At 37.9% G+C, this 17,590-nt stretch overlaps 1 protein-coding gene across 1 annotated transcript in view; it reads right to left on the bottom strand.

The window, feature by feature from the left end:
• Nucleotides 1–265: 265 nt before the first annotated feature.
• LOC131220252 (uncharacterized) overlaps nucleotides 266–17,590 on the bottom strand; it is a 58,714-nt gene continuing 41,389 nt past the window's right edge. The window contains exons 15-21 of the mRNA XM_058215206.1: nucleotides 6,983–8,538; nucleotides 3,504–3,638; nucleotides 2,840–3,042; nucleotides 1,955–2,165; nucleotides 1,609–1,846; nucleotides 1,339–1,489; nucleotides 266–859 (exon numbers count right to left, since the gene is read on the bottom strand). Of these exons, the coding sequence (XP_058071189.1) occupies nucleotides 548–859; nucleotides 1,339–1,489; nucleotides 1,609–1,846; nucleotides 1,955–2,165; nucleotides 2,840–3,042; nucleotides 3,504–3,638; nucleotides 6,983–8,538 (2,806 nt within the window). The 3' untranslated portion in view covers nucleotides 266–547. The remainder of the gene's footprint in view (nucleotides 860–1,338; nucleotides 1,490–1,608; nucleotides 1,847–1,954; nucleotides 2,166–2,839; nucleotides 3,043–3,503; nucleotides 3,639–6,982; nucleotides 8,539–17,590) is intronic.

The raw sequence follows: 17,590 nt of genomic DNA, 5'->3' as shown, positions 1-17,590 counted from the left end.
TGCCTACAAGTAAGCAGTATTAAGCAAAAAAATCTATGCCTACCAATGGAAGGATGACGGGGCCATAAGGAGAGATACTTGACCTGTCTCTACTTGGATCTCTGCCTTATCTTTTGGCACTTCCTCTTCAGCCTCCTCATGCATTTCTTCTTATACTTGATCTTCATCTTTATCTTCTTCGGTCTCCATTTCATTTGTTGGTTGCTTCCACAAGACATGGCCGATTTTGGTTTTCTGTCACCCTTCTCTGTTGCTTTCAATTATGTTTGTCTGCTATTCTTCTGTCCTCTAGAGGCATTCCTTCAACATAAATTTTTATTGATTGATAAGATTTTATTGTACTTTGATTATTAACTCTATTGCAAGGATATACACCCAAATATGCCCTATGGAAAGGCTTTTATTGATCTGGGAAGAGAATACATTTCAGGTCTTGGTTTGACATAGGTTCATAATTGCATTCCTTCAAGAAACAAGCTTGATTAAAATACATGGCATGATTCGAAAATTTAAAATTATGTTACCTCTCAGCATGCCAAAGTGATAACTATGGCCTGGCCTCTACCATGCTAATCGTCAAATCATTTATAGAATAATTCCTGGATTCACTAGAAGATGGATCGACAGCAATGGAGCTCCTACTTGTTGAAAAGGCTGGTTTCTTGGGCGTTGGTGGTAGCACAGTTCCATTTCCCAACATAGAGATAACGGAATACATTGTTGGGCGTTCACCTGGGTCATCTTGGACACACAAAAGCCCCACATGGATGCATCTCTCGACTTCATGAGTGACATGCGAACTGCTTATCGATGGATCCATCAGCTCCATGGTCTTACCTTCTTTCCATAGTTTCCATGCCTGAAGAAATTAAAATTCACCATTGGCATCATGTAAATTTCATCTTTATGGAATATGCAAAACAAGAATCAGCCCAAGGTGGAAAACACGGCATGCTGCCACATTTTCATTCATGAAAAATGGCAATCGTTGATGAATAAAACAAGTTGGATTGGACTGTCGCCTGTTTGGGATTGATGTGCATTCCAATCCCATTTTCAATGTTCAAAGGGATGTGCCCATTTGGGATTAATGTTTGGTTTGTAAGGGGGCTACGCAGAAATGTATCCAAGTTCAACATGAGGTACGGTCCTCAGCCAGCCCAAACCAAATTGTTACCCTACAAAATGCATTACTGCTAGCTGAAGCATGTCCAACTCCAACACGAGCTATGGCCCTCAGCTAGCCCAAAGCAAATTGCCACCCTACAAAATGTGTTAGTGCACAATATCATGTGTACAAAAGCTGGGCGGGAAAATAAAATAATGTATGCTACTTACATATACTAAAGTATTTGACCATCGATCTGTGGGATAAAAACCTGCATTCCTCTTTCCAGTAACTATTTCTAACAGCAACACCCCGAAACTAAATACGTCGGATTTCTCTGAGAAGTGACCCGCCAATGCATACTCGGGGGGCATATAGCCACTGCAGAAATTAATACAACCAATCTAATTAGAAAATTGGTTGAGTAATAAGCATCAGTTTGTGGTGCATATGCATTCAGACGTTTGAATGCAAGTGAGTCTCCAAAAAATGGCACTTACTATGTTCCCATGATTCTATCAGTACTCGCTTCAATCTGGTTTCCTCCAAAAATTCTAGCCAAACGAAAGTCTGATATTTTGGGGTTCATTTCACCATCCAGTAGAATATTGCTGGCTTTTAGATCTCGATGAATGATTCTTAACCTCGAATACTTGTGAAGATAAAGAAGCCCTTGAGCAATACCTTCAACAATGCAGAAGCGTTTCCCCCAATCTAGTTGTGATTTTTGGGTTGGATCTGATGGATATTCTTTATTAGATATTTTCATTTAAAAAAAATTATATAAATAAATTCCTAAATCAAATGGAATTGAGATATTCTTTTGTCATGTGCTAAGTAACAAACCAAACAGAAGTTTATCCAAGCTTTTGTTGGGCATGTATTCATAGATTAGCATCTTTTCTTCCGCATGAATGCACCAACCCAACAGTTTAACGAGATTCTTGTGCTGGAGGTTTGCAATAAGTTCTACTTCGTTCTTGAACTCCTCCAGGCCTTGCCCAGAACTCTTGGAAAGTGCTTTTACTGCTATTTCTAAACCTCCTGGCAACCTTCCCTGAAAACACCAGAATCGTTGTTATTAATCCGCTTTGCATTCACTATTTCCACCAACCTTTCTTTATGAACAAATGTTTAAAGTTCGACTGGTTGGAGCATAAGTTAAAGTTCACCGATAACTTAGAAAATATTACTTTCATGCAACATCCAACCCTTCCGATAGGTTTCCTCCCCATGAGGATCACCTATTGCAAAATTCTGCCTCATATAATCATTGGGTGGGCCACAACATAGAATACAATTTCTATATATCCATTGATAAATAGAAATATACATGGGTGGTCCACTTGATTAGTCAATGTTGCTAATGCTAGTGTTCACACAAGATGATTCTAACTAACTGCCCAACCTAATGCATGGAGTAGATGTTGGGCAGGCGCACATGAAAGGTTCAAAGTTATCCGCTGGGTGAACAGTAACTTATAGTCCAACCCCTACTTTATAAACACCCATCTATTATACCACTGACAAGATACTTAAACAAAGTTGAAAAAAAAAAAAAAAAAAAAAAAAAGAAAAAGAAAAAGAAAAAGAAAAGAAAAAAGAAGAAGAAGAATATCCATCAATATGTATTTTATACCACCCATTTGTAGAATATCCATCAATATATATTTTATACCACCCATTTGTTTTCCCCAACTTACAAATTTGGTCATGGCGATTGGACGTTACCTTGTAAACAGGACCAAACCCACCTTCCCCAAGCTTATTCGCCAAAGAGAAGTTTTCTGTAGCGTCTACAATGCTACCGAATGTGAATAGTGGTAACTGATCTGGAATATACTCCCCATTTAGAAGTGTATCATCACTTCTAAACTCGGTTGCAAAATAATTAGCTCTTTGATCAAGTGTTGCAGTATTTGCATCTCTCTTCCCTAAAAGACAATAATTTAGTGCTTTTAATACTAAACGAGAATGTAATTAAATCTCCGTGATGCAAAGAAGGTTTGAAATCTTACACCTAGGGATTAATTACTCTATTGAGGAACTATGCAACCCTTGAAAAGAGGAAATTCAGTCCCTCATGAAAGTGGTAACCATGGATGAATGATCCAGTCTATTCGTTTATCAGCCCCAGCTACGGATGGAAGATGCTGTAAAAGTCACCGTCAAAAAAGTTCCGTGATTGGTGGCCAGAATCTTTCAAGTTAGGAGATTTTTGGGGGCACAGCTAGTCCAGGGTGGCACCCAACAACTCATTTGTTTGTATCATTAAACCATTGGGTTTAATGGCCCCACTTTTGCCCGAAGGCCTAGTCATACGGATGCATATATATTCACTGCTACAAATACATATATTTCCGCTAAAATGGTGATCAGAAGATACTAGAATTACCTTGTTTCTTGAGTCTCCTCCATAAAAAATAGCCAAACATTCCCAAAACAACCATGGAAGTAGCAATTATGGGTAGTATAATCCGAAGCAAACGGTTTCTCTTACTAGAGACGTCGCTTATCTGATTGCTTCCACCTGCATTGAAAGGGAAGACAATTTACCACTTCATTAGAAAACTATCTTCACCTGCCTTCCATTTAATAAATGACATTGTGGTAACATTGACTGATTATTCTCGTTAATGTGTTCAGGTCCATATTGATCTAGAGCTCAAGTGGGCGAACTTGTGATTGCGCATGGTCCTAGAATTATCCTGATCAAGTGGTCACAACAACCTAATTAAGGGCTTGCAAAAGGGATTGTAAGACTTATTTTCCAAGTCGTAATTGGATGTTTATAATTGTCATGCTTCGAAATTCGAATGCATAGAGTGCACCTTCGGACCCGAGTTATGACACATGACTTGTACACCATGTGTACTAAAACCATTTTTAAAAAATAAAATAAAATTAAAACCCAAATTTTCAATTTATATATCAAAGAAAGTTGTACAACCACTTTACATTCGGGCCCGATAGGCAACCAGCCTCTCCGGAGCCTATCGTAAAAGGAAGAAAAGGACATCAAATTGAAGGAAAGAGCAAGGAATCATCTCTTTAGAACGCCTAGGTCCGTTCTATCTAGAAAAATTCTACCCTTCACTTCTATCGGGAGATCGTTCAGGTGCACGAAGAGAGCGGAGGTTTGCAAGCCAGTACCCAGCCTTGCTATTCATCACTGAGAGTACTCATTTATTCATACCATTTTCCAGAGGGTTAATTAAAATGTACACTAAGTTTCCAAACTCAAACCTTTAACAAAACATTTCACATTCATTTATTTCAATCACATGCACATATATCCACCATCGAGATCATTTGTAAGCATTCAATTTACATATTCATAATATTCACAAAAGTTAAGCATGATACCACCACCCACCCATTTGGGACTCTATTAAACCATTTACAATTAAAAATTTAACTATTCATAACTTTTAGTTACTCAGCTTAAAATTTATTTAGACACATAATTAAAGGAATAACATAAGTTCAACTAGATATGTTAGTAATTTAATATATTCAATTCATCTTCATTAAGATAGGGCCATAACCCTTGTAAATCATCCACCGATTCACCTTCTTGCCTTGAAACTTGAGCAGTTGTTTCATCGTTCAGTAAATATGTATGATTTTTCCATTAATAAAATATCACCTGGCTAGGCCCAGTGAGTGAACCCATCATATTTCATGCACATCATAATTAAAATAAAAATGCATGAATGTCATGAGATGCATGGATGCGTGAATGCATCAAGTCGGTTAATCAATCCATTTGCTTGAGTTAGATCTCATCAACCCACATCTCTCCCTTTTTGGGCAGGCTTCTACCATCTTGGTATGCTTCCACATATTGTGGGCATCCATAAATGGTCCCCTAGGTCACTCGATACTGTAAGTACTTACAGGTAATCCGAAGAGTGCCCACAGGTATTCAATGTGGATATGCAATGCATGACATAGATGCATGAGAATGATTTATACATCATGCTGACAATTGTCACTTATATAACAATAATATCATTTTTATTTTTAAGTAAACAAGCATTCAACACAGAGAATCACAATCAGTAAAAATAATCAGATGACTAATTTAATCACAATGGAGAAGAAACATATTAGGATCACTCACTTGAAATCTAGTGATGTGGATTTCAATATGTTATATTGAGATCAATCAGTTAGCAATTACCTAATTACATAGTTCAATTAATTCCTTATTTACATCTTTCTAATCTATTTGATTAATTCATATTTGGTTAATAAATTCTCAATTTAGATAGCCCACATGGAGAATTCAATCGTTTGATTCTAAATTCTCTTAGATTGAATACTAGCAGTTAGTAATCTTATCATGTGGGGTGCACTCGATCAACCAAGTGTGCTGATCGTCATGTTAATTTTATATGATTAATGATTGTTATTAATTTAACTCACAAAATTTAAAATGTTAAAGTTTAGAAAAATAAAAAGTTTTAATTAACTTTTTAAGTGTCATTATTTATCTTATTGTAAACATTCCACTGATCATATGGTATAGATCCAAGTCATCCATTGGCATTGTAAAATTTTAAATTAAGAATGGGTCAATAGATTGCTTAAATCCAAATCATTTATGTTTCCAAAAAAAAACTTATTTAAAGTATAATATGTATGATACTAATCTTTTATCTTTATGGCCCATCAAATGGTTAGATTGACTCATATTCTCTTGATAATAATTTATATCTATTACAGAATGAGCATACGTAGTGGGGATCTAATGTAATATGTTTGATCACCATTTTAGAATCTAAGGTATAAATAATCCGTATGGTTAAATCTAGTAAAAATGGCTCATCCACTGATCAGATTGATTTAAAATTTAAGGCAAGCACTAGTATCTTTTACCACTTGGGATCCAATGAGAGGTTCATATTTATCTTAACACAATCAGATGTTAACAATTAAATTTATTCCTAAAATACTATTGCCCATATTTGAAAATACAAATAATCTCTTTGTTAAAAAAGTTCCACGCACCTATACAATGATTGTGTGGATGATTCACATTGTCCATTGCATAGATCAGGAGGAGATTTTAAAAAAAAAATAATAATAAAATGGATCTAAGGGTTGGAACTTACCTATCAAGCCCTCTTAGAATATCCTCTCTTTCTCTATAGGGTTTTCTTTCTCTTATTTGTTTGCACATCCTCAAGCTCTTTCTCAACCAAAATATCTCTACCAATTCAAATATTAAATTGTGTTCATTTCTTAATTAAAATAAAAATATTTATTTATTTATTTTAGTTCTAAGTATACTAAAATTCAGGAACATTACATTAATAATCTGATTAGCGTTGCATTTTACACATCATAGGTGTTCTACGATGGAATTTTCACCTAAGAAGTCATTATGGACCATTGTTTGATAACATTACTATGGCTGTCTTTCCCTTACTCCTATCAATTTAGGGTCGACCCTTGAATGGACGAAAAGGAAAAACTACAGTGCAAATGAAGCTTGAAGGAGAATGAAAATTCCGGCCACCCCATTGTGAGTGGAAAAACAAAGTACCACCACACATGCCAACATGGTCTACGTGTGCACGTCCTGGGACAAACTTTCCCCTCAGTGCATATGTTCTATCCTGAAATCATATTGGCCCACTTGTCAGAGACATATGCAGGTGAATGTAGACTGTCCATCTGATTCTACGTGTGTACAACCCGTGTAATGGGCCAGATGAATCTTTTACATAACAAATATTTCATGCGGGGACACGTTCTGGATTCTTCACACGTGCCTTGTTGGCATATGCAATGAGTTTGCACTTGTGATAAAACTTGGGGCGTCTGGAATTAACATTCCTCACCTCGAAGAGATCTCAGACATACCGAATTCGGAGCCGGCAAGGCGTATGTAGATATCCGGAGTCATTCCAGAACCCTCCACAAGATCAATCAAATCCCCATTCCAAATCAAGCATCTCCAAACAACCGAGCCAGTCGGATTACTGTAAACATAAGCCGTGCAAGAACAGTTGTTGTGGCATTGTAGTTCACAATCTCTCATACTCACGTTTCCTAAGGATATCGAAAAATCAGGCAGTTTCATATTTTCCAGCTTCATAAATCCGTCTCCCATCTTACATTCCAACGGCTCCTGCCTCACACAACCTCCAGACCATTTCCCCATATCCCAATCTTTCTGAAATTTTGGCTTGAATCCTTTCAAACACTTACAGATAGTCAGTGACATTCTACGATCACAGCTAGCAAATGGACCACATGGGGCATAAAAATCACATCCAATCGTCGGAAATGAAATAATCGGTTTCCACTTCCTGGAATCTTCCTCCCATATCAGCGCCTGGACTAGCCCAGTAGGAGCCAAAAAGTACCTTGCCATGATCTTACTGCCTGTGATTGTAATGGTGAAATAGATCTCCTGGTCGTCAGTTACAGTAGCTTGGTAGAATACAATATTTTTCCCAAACATCGTTACAACCGCTCCCAGCTGCCCAACATCACTTCTCCAGTACTTGTCCGATCTTCTCAGCATGATCAGCTGGCGCGGTGTGTGAGGGTCCATACATACAGAAAATTCTCCTGGTGTTGGGTTATTGGCATCTTTCCACGAAAAAACGCATGTGCTTTCACCAGTTTTTAGGTTTGCTGATAGTTTCATACCTGGGAGAAAGGAATTGGAAGGATAGTCGAAGCTCTGCCACAAGACCGACTGACTGTCATCTCTTAAAACAAGATTACCATCATCCAAGAGTATTGCAGTAGTATTTCTTCGAGCTGGAATCGACACATTCGATGACCAAAGGATGTTTTCAGTTGTACCCAAGAAAGCGAGATTTCCATCTTGGGTAATTGTAAGAACTCCTGAGGAATCTGTGACTGGGTTTTCTCTGTTAGCAACCCATACGACAGTTTGAACAGGAATATTGTGATACCATATCCCAACATAGCGGTTTGTGGAATTTTGAGGACTGAAGAAACCTAGTGAGAAAATTCCACGCTGAGAGGTAATGGTTTGGTTTGCTGTGATGGATTGGCCTAGGGTTATCCTATCTTCCCCGGTGCAGGTTAGAAGATAGAAGGATGATAGGATGAGCAATGGAATAGAGAAGGGACACTCCATTGATGTCTTTGATTTTCTTTTTTGGATGTTCTCTTGTTGTTCTTCTTCTTTTGTTGGAGGGAAATGTGGGATGAAAAGCTTGCTGCACGCAAGAGTGGCTATCCAAATTCTACTCGCCTTATCCAGGACGTTGATCTCATGATACACTAAAAGTATGTAGCCTGGCTCTATTGTCAAGACGATCCAGTTAGAGATTAATGATGGGACACAGATGATGAACGGCCTAGAATTCACACCTATGACATTTGCATTAAGGGGTGCTTCAGTGGATTCGGGGATGTACCCACCTTGATGTATGTTCCTTACATCCACGCCGTCCAACCATTTTAACAGATTCTTTTTACGCAAGATCCCAAAATTGAGCCGATACAAATCTCAGGTGGACCACGCTACAGGAAACAGCAGTGACTGACAATTAAAAACTTCTTGTGAGCCCCAAAAGTTTAGGATCAAGCTGATATTTGTGTGGTCGATTCATCCAGATATTTTTGACCTTATCCACAGGTTGGATGGAAAATAAACGTTCTGTTCGCCCCGAGATGTTTTTTTATGTTGGGTATTCAATCACAACTTTTCCTATGGTGTGGTCCACCTAAGATTTGGATCTACATATTTTTTAGGTCACGCCGAGCTGTCTAAATGGTTGGGCGGTGAGGATGTAAGTATCATACTTCACGGTGAGCCCCACAGTTAGGGATCCAACCACCTCGCATCTGCCTGATGGAAGCTGCTGGGAGAGTAGGATATGGATGGCTAATTAATATTGGCAGCAGCAATGACAAGCTCCGTAGAAAGGCTTCCGAGAAAAGTCTACCCTATTTAGTACCTTGGATTAATTATAGAGAAGGGATGTTACAACTTTAGCCGTGGGGCCCACAGTTACAGGACCTTCATAAAGTTTACTACCAGCAAGACTGTGAATAAATAGTTCACTAAGTCAGAAGAGTTAAAGTCGCTGTGATAGCTAGCTAATTAGAGGTCTTTTGTCCAAAGTCACGGTTGGACTACATGTTACAGTCTGCCATTGGATAACTTCGAACTTTTCATTTATGTTCAAAATCCAACCCGTGCATATGTGGACCGCAATTATGTTTTGTATTTCTTCTTCACAACTACAAAATGAACCTCTCACTTGATGCCCGCGTTACAGGGGAAGATTAACAAAGCCAGAAAAGATAGAAGGAGGCAGAGCAAGCCCACACCAACCCATCAATTTGGGATCCAATTGGGGATTTAATTTTGCTTGGCTGCTAGCAACCGATCTCTTCTAGCAGGAGTGAGTTTCCAATGCATTTCTGGCTTCTCCGGCTGAGCCAGGGAAGAAAGGCCCATTTATAATTTACTAGATACATTCGTCTTTAGTACTATTCATTTACCTTCTCCTATTTTTTAACAACATTTCCGCCAAGTTTTAAAGTAGTCATTTATCTTTCCTATGCAACATACATTATTTTTAAAATGGTTCTTAATATGGCAATTCAAACTTAAGATGCTAATGCTTTTTTTTTTTTTTTTCCAATAGAGACTCATGTAAAGTTTTATGCGGAATTGCAAAAAGACCTTGCGGTGCATTGAGAATGAAGATTAGATAAATGAAATAGCATACTTTCTTGGGACGTCATCGTTGTAGGCTTGATGTCGCAGTCTTCCTCTCCTTACACCCTTAGAGAAGCCCTGATGAGAATTCTTGCTTCTATTGATGTGTTGGATTGGAGACCCACCTTTGTTCTTATAGTTATAGATGGCAGATCGAGGAGTTTGAAACCCATCGAAACTCCTTTCCCTATGGTTGTACACAAATTAGGTAATCTCAGTCCCACTTGAATACTATTTGTGTATTACAGTTCTATCATCTCACTTCTAACACGAATTTTCTGGATGCATCACAACTTAATAGGGCCCACTGGTACAACCGATCACATTATCCAAACCTTAGGACATTCCAGACCGTTGATCAATTAGGCCCACCTTATAAAATTCTTACATTCTCTCACTTGGGCTACATTGATAAATATCCATGATTAATCTTTTGAAAACATTTTGAAAACATATTTTAATTTGAAAAAACATTCAAATGGTTAACCAATGCAATTGTTGAATAATACGGGCAATGCTATGACATTCTAGTCCATCAAGACCACTAGCATTGGATTATAGTAGTCATTAAAACATTTAATGTAAGTGAATTGAAACTAAGTGCAGTTACAAATACTATCGATCTTGACGACATAAATCTTAAAATAGGAACTGTGGTATAAGAATTAGACACGTAGTGTAATGACATGTGCCTATCCTTAAGATGTCTTGGAGCTTTCAAATATCTCCAACGAGACACGACTTTAGTTCTACTTACTCAAAACAAATTACGCATACTTAGATAGAAGCATAAATAAACCTTATATTAAAATCATCAAAACAGATTGCATGGTAAAGAACAACAAAGATAGGATGTCGACCATTAGTGACTAATGATGTGCGATCCAGATCGACAAGGTGGGCTCCACAAAGATGGGTGGCATATAATGTCGGTTGAATTGGAGAATCAAAGGAGGTAAAGGAGGGAGCAGGAGAGATGGCCAAGCTTGGGATTCTTCACCGATATATATATATATATATATATATATATATATATATATATATATATATATATATATATATATATATATATATATGATGCAAGACAATTAACCACTTATTCTAAAAGCTCGAACTGATAGAGTATGGTGAATTAATCCCTTTATCTCATAACCTAGACCCCACATCTCATGGGTTAGGACCTCGGCCGAACCCCCTTCGTGAGCCCCAAATTACATGGGTTGCCCAACCCGAGTGTGTCCCCGCATCCCATGGGCTACCCCACTCAAGCCCGGTGTAAAATGCGCGTTACTCACCCCTGGTAAGGAGTCTCAAACATGAGACCTCCCCCGTGGGCCCCAAATCGCATGGGTCACCCACCCCGAGTGTGCCCCTGCATCCAACAGGTGACCCCACTCGAGCCCAGTGTGAAAATGCCCCTGCATTAATCACCCCCGGTGAGGAGTCCCAAACACGAGACCTCCCGCTCTGATACTAACAATGATGTGCACCCAACATTCTAGCCAATTTCAAAGGAAATAAAAGTATCTTGATTCTTTTATCAAAACCACAATTGTATTTATGAATTTAATGTTTCTTGGTGTAACACGTATAAGGTGCACACAAGTGATAATTCATGAAGGGATAGTGTAGATTTGATCTTGATAATAAGAAAATCTAATTTAGGTAGTTTAGATTTACTCAAATGATGTTGGTGTGACTTACAAATATGAAGCGGTGCATTTAAAGAGCAGTACTGGAGTAAACAATTTAGGTCCTTAATTTCTACGGATGGGTAGTTGAGGTAATATCTAAGTGAGTAGTCATGATAAGATTGTCGGATGGGATGGATGGATAATGGCCAGGATTTCAAGGCATATTCAATTTTATTTTTTTTGTTCTTTTTTTGTTTTTTGTTTTTTTTTTAAGTAGATCGGAGCCACCAACGATTTATTGAAACAAAATGAACCTGGACAGCCCTTTGGACAACCTCCAACAAAAAGCTAGGGATCATGGCATATTCAACCTAGGTGGCCATTCCCGTGGTGACTTTCACTTCCAAAAAGAAAAGAGACCGTACTCCTCACATCCCACTTTTGTAATAAAAAATTTTCAAACAAAAATAACTTTTATTTGGACCATTCGCTTGGAATGAAATTTCAACACGGCTTGTAATTTTATGTGCTCTACCAATGGGTTAAGTTTGGGCCTTGATCTTACTAGGATGGCCAAGATGCCTTTCTAATGACATACACATATCCATAATTCAAAATAATATGTTTCAAACATACTGAATGAAAATTAACTGATAATTTTGATGTATACTCTATGATCTTCTAATTGAATAGTTTATTTTGATATTTAGATGACCCGTTTGGTGAATACAAATATGATAAGTGGACAGATGAAGGGCTAAAATTTAAGTAATTAGATGATTAGGATATTAATCATATTTACGGGTTATTATACGGTTAGTTTTATAAAATGATACATATAAAGTAATTTTTTGAAGTAATCCATATTACAAATGTATACCATTAGATTCAAGTGATTAGTTCACGGGTGTAAAATGCTTATATTATATTTTTTTATGGTAATATAAGTATATTTATAAGTGACAAACAAGATGAGTAGATTTAAATTTTAATTTGATGTGTGAACGAGTGGATATAAAGATCCGGTAGTTAATTTCCTTTGATCGGGTGGTTCAAATTCAAAGTGGACGGTTAGATATCTTTATCTGATAGTGATAGGTTACACCATGATTAGTTTTAATGTACAAGTAATACTAGTGTATTTCATGGTTTGTCCTATCATTAACGGTCAAAAAGTACTCCTTATGGTTTAAAATCAAGCTAAACTACATATAGACAGTTAAAATTAATGGATCTACAGGTGTACAGTTAAACAAGTGTAATAGTATATTCTTATGTGTGGGTAAACTTGCATAAAAATTTCAGATTGTTAAATGAGAAAGATGGAGCTATATGTGAAAGTTCGTGTATAATATTATTATATGATGATTTTAAGAATGGGTGGATTCATGTGCTTCTTGATTGTAATCAAAACCCAAATTTATTGGATTGTTACTTTCAGGGGTAAGGTGATGAACAGTCAGGAATTGGCGATGAAAAGGCTTTCTAAGATTTCTGGGCAAGGGAATGAAGAATTCAAAAATCTGCAGGTTTTGTATTATTTTTTTTTACACACGCACACACACCCCCACACACACTCACGCCGTAGTGGGCTTTCACCAGCTATGGATACTCGAACCCTTGACCGGGTGTCGAAACTCCCGAGAGTCTATCACCCGAGCAAGAGCAAGGTTTTGTTGATTGCAAAACTTCAACACAGGAATCTTATTAGGATTATGGGCTGCTGCACTTAAGGAGAGGAAAAGATGCTGATTTAGGAACATAGGAATCTTATTACGATTATGGGCTGTTGCACTTAAGGAGAGGAAAAGATGCTGATTTAGGAGTACATGAGAAACAAAAGCTTGGAGTGGTTTATTTTCAGTCTGACTCTCTTAATACCTGATTACTCATCTTTATTTGTATAATAGGCGGATTCCATTCAAGGATGACAAGCGACCCACCTGATTTGTATGAGTCCTTGACTAAATCAATATAACTGATCGGGGAACTTAAAAATCTACATATCACTACTAGCCCTCTTTGTTTGATTCTTTTATGCGTATGCATTAATTGTGGCATGATCATGAGCTTAAGTTATAAATAAAATTACCATCTCTATGCCAAATTGATGCATGCGTGCATATTGATCCAGAGCACCCTCAAATCAGTGGGCCATCTCTCATAGGTCGTCGCCTGCAGAAACAAAAACTGAATCTCCTGATCATTACAGTCCATACCAATCTTACAGTTTGGAACATTAGATCAACCCTATTTTAGGTTATGTCCCATACAAGAGATGGCCCATTGTATGAACAGTTTTGATTGATTGGAATCTGTATCGATCATGTGCAAATATGGTTTATAAACCTACTCTTGGTGTATAGGTATGGGGAAAAAAATGTTACACAAAAAAGCATCAAAATCATTACAAGACTCTCTTCCCTGATTATAATTTCTCAATTCTGGTGGAGCACAAACACGCATATATACATACACACATGACATTAATTTCCTATAACTAGATTAAGATCTGGTGCAGATGAAACGAGGAGAGTGTTATTGGATTGGAGACGGCGGTTTAAGATTATCATGGGGATTACTCGTGGGGTTCTCTATCTTCATCAAGATTCTAAACTTCGAATTATTCATATGGATCTAAAGGCCAGCAATGTTCTTCTAGACGATGAGATGAACCTTAGAATCTCAAATTTTGGTTTGGCAAGGATATTTGGTGGAAATCAGACTCATGTAAGTACTAATAGAGTTGTTGGGACTTTATAAGCACTTCAAAACACATGATGAACACTCAAAACTTCAAGTACTCAACAATGAGTGACTAAGGATATCAAATGCCCGGCCCCAATTGCATCAGGTGGTACCCAGTTTATCAGATGGTCCAAGCCTCTGATAGGCTAGCTGAAAATGAACACTAATGGCTCGTCCAGAAACAACCCATGTGAAAGTGGAGGTGTCACGCCCCAAAATTCGGGTACCCGAATAGGGTGTCCAGGACTCGAATTCCAGACCCGTGACCTATATAAAAATTAAAAAAAATAAAATACAATTAAAGTATGACAATTTCATATGCATTTCATTTTTTTTTCACACCATAGCTCAACACTTTAAAATCCAAACACAAATTAAAATATCCAATTACATAATATGTTATTACATCGATGCATAATTATTTAACTTAACTTGAAGTAAGAAAGTCAAGTCCAAACATTACTACACTCAGAGTTCTAAAATAAAATAAAATTTATTCTATGTAGAATAACATGCCACGTGCATCTAACCATATTCCATTCTCCACTACTAATGGTAGTACCTTGCATCTTCAAAATATTCATAACCTGAAACGGTTAAAACATAATGAGTTGACATCACGTCAATCCCGAGTTGAAAATCTCACAAATATTACTAAATTTAATCTCGACATATTAATCAAAATAAGATGAATATTGGATGTAAAATCATAGTAAATAATTTGACATTCATGAATATGGAATGAATAAATTGTTTAACATAGCTTTTCTAAAGATGTTAAGATTTGGAGTAGGCAAAACACTTATGTATGCTGATCCTTTTAGGGGATGACCCACGGCAGAGCACCGGTGTTGATCCTTTCAGAGTATGACTCTCGTTAGAGCACCGGTATAACCTTTTAGGGACAAAAGCCTAGGGCAGTGCACCCATGTGTACTGATCCTTTTAGGGAATCACCCAAGGCAGAGCACCCGTGCTGATCCTTTTGGGATTAACCCTGGGCAGAGCACCCGTGTCGTGCTGATCATTTCGGGAATGACCATGGGCAGAGCACCCGTAAGAATCATTGTATAAAATAAATAATTATTCATATAAGATGCATCTAACTTACAAGGAAACATTGTAACAAATAATATCAGAGCACCCATAAGAATCATTGCATAAAAAAATAATTGATCACATAAATATTCATCATCCCACTAGATAATATCAAATGCAAAAAAAAAAAAAAAAATCAGAATAATAATAATAATAATAATAATAATAATAATAATAATAATAATAATAATATTTGCATTGGTTCAGTAGTCACATAAAGAATATTCTTCAATAGGGAATTCCTTATGAATATTTCAATGTCTAAATTATATAAGGCAATTTCTTATGAATTTTTCAAATAAGGAATGATCACCTACCTGCTATGGAAAAATTGCGTGATGAGAGGAAAATAATTTGAAATGATGTTGATTTCTACATGTACTAGCTTGGATTGATCAACTCTTAACTTGATGTTGAACCCTCACGGATACTCTCCCTTCTCCTAATCTCTCTTTTTCTTATCACAATCTTTCTTTTATGATTTTCTCTCTTGTTTCCTCTAGATAGCATGAGAAAAATGGGGTATAAAAAATAATGCCAGGTGAGTTAGTGGGTTGGAAATTTAATGAACGGTTTAGATTGAGGACTGGGTCCCACTATAATGATAGCAATCATGGTGGATGGGTTCCCATCCGCAACCATATCGCGGAGTAGTGGGAAGAGAGGGAGTCGTGGAGGAGAGGGGGTTGCTTTGTGGGTGATGTGCGTCAGCACGTCACTTACTTTGCTTTTGTTTTTTTTTTGAAGAGTGGGCCCCACAGCTATGATGTGGTAAATCCACACCGTTCATCAGTTTTGCCCAACAGGGTTAGGGCATGAGCCAAAAATGAGGGCCATCCAAAGCTTATGTGGGCCACATCACATGTAATGGTGGGTTAATGGTGGAACCCACCGTTTAAAAGAAACAGGTGTTGAGGGTCAAATATTGCATATCAGACCCAGTTATTGCATGGATTTACAAGCATGACACCGTTTAATAGCCTGATTTAATCGTGTTTGTGATGCAGAGTGTATTTACAAGCATAAACTGAAAAAGGGTGCTTAAACCATGGATTTAACGCTCTGATGACACCAATGGCAAGGGACGGACTCCAGGGGACCAAGATCGATGAAATTACACACCAGGGATCCGAGGAAATCAAGCCATTCACGTTAAAGAGGCCTGAAATTGGTGAAAAATACAAGATCACATAGTTCTCGTCATCTGATTGGCTCAAAACTTTATACATGGCCTGAGGGCCATAAATTAACCGTACATATCAAATTTTAGCCCTCGGATCACTATAGAAGCACCCCAACTGATAGATCAGCCCATAAATCATTAATTCTGGCCCGCATGATATCTGGATATACTCCAATTTTGGTCTCAACCCATTAAATTAGATGGGAAACCAGATGGACGATGTGGATTTATCAAAAGAAGCAAGGTGGGTCCCACTTTACGCGCGTGCGTGTGCACAACACACGTAGACCCAAGCCGCACCGAGCCAACTAACGCGGGTCAGCAGCGCTGACCCGCGTCTTCTTCCCAAAAACAGCAACTGTCGTTTCACGTTGTATAACGAACGGACGCTGTCCGTTTTTGCGGGCGCTAGTGGGCCCCACACATTGTCCCAGTGGACAATCCAAACCGCCCATCGTGTAGAGGGCCTCGACTACTACAAAACCTTACTGAACTTTTAGACCCATGCAAGCACACGTGCGCGATACAGAGGCCACAAACAGGCGGTATTGCGACGTTCAAAACGATTTTTGGGGTGATTTCTTCTCTGGGTCGCGTCAATGGACGTTTAAAACCATTCATTCTTGATTGAAATTTCGTCCCGAATCTAATGGATGGGGTGGATTTCTCTAAAAATACCTCTGTGGGGCCCACCAATCACGTCAGCGCCGGACGTGCGAAAGGCTACGCACGTCCACGAAATCTGATCTTCCAGGTAGTTGTGGCCCACCATCTTTGATCATATGGCAGATCTGAACCGTCCATCGTGTAGGCCAGCCAAAATACTTCCAAGAGATGCTGATTTTACAGAAATAATGTAAGGAACGTGAGAGTTATGAAGCCCCGAACTTGGCTGCGAAAAGGCTTTCGTTGCGCGTGCGATAGCTTCCCAAATCCGATTTCCACCACTCCAAAAGCTATAAAAAGAGTTCCAAACGTAGAGAAAGGGGTGTGCTTAACCAGGGGACATCAGATAGAGAAAGAGAGGCGGAGAGAGAAGTGTTTGGAATTTTTATATATATATTTTTTATTTTTCTTCTTTTTCTTATGATTATG

The sequence above is a fragment of the Magnolia sinica genome, chromosome 12 (assembly GCF_029962835.1).
Source record: "Magnolia sinica isolate HGM2019 chromosome 12, MsV1, whole genome shotgun sequence".
NCBI classification, from domain to species: Eukaryota; Viridiplantae; Streptophyta; class Magnoliopsida; order Magnoliales; family Magnoliaceae; genus Magnolia; species Magnolia sinica.
This window is presented reverse-complemented; position numbering and strand designations above follow the sequence as displayed.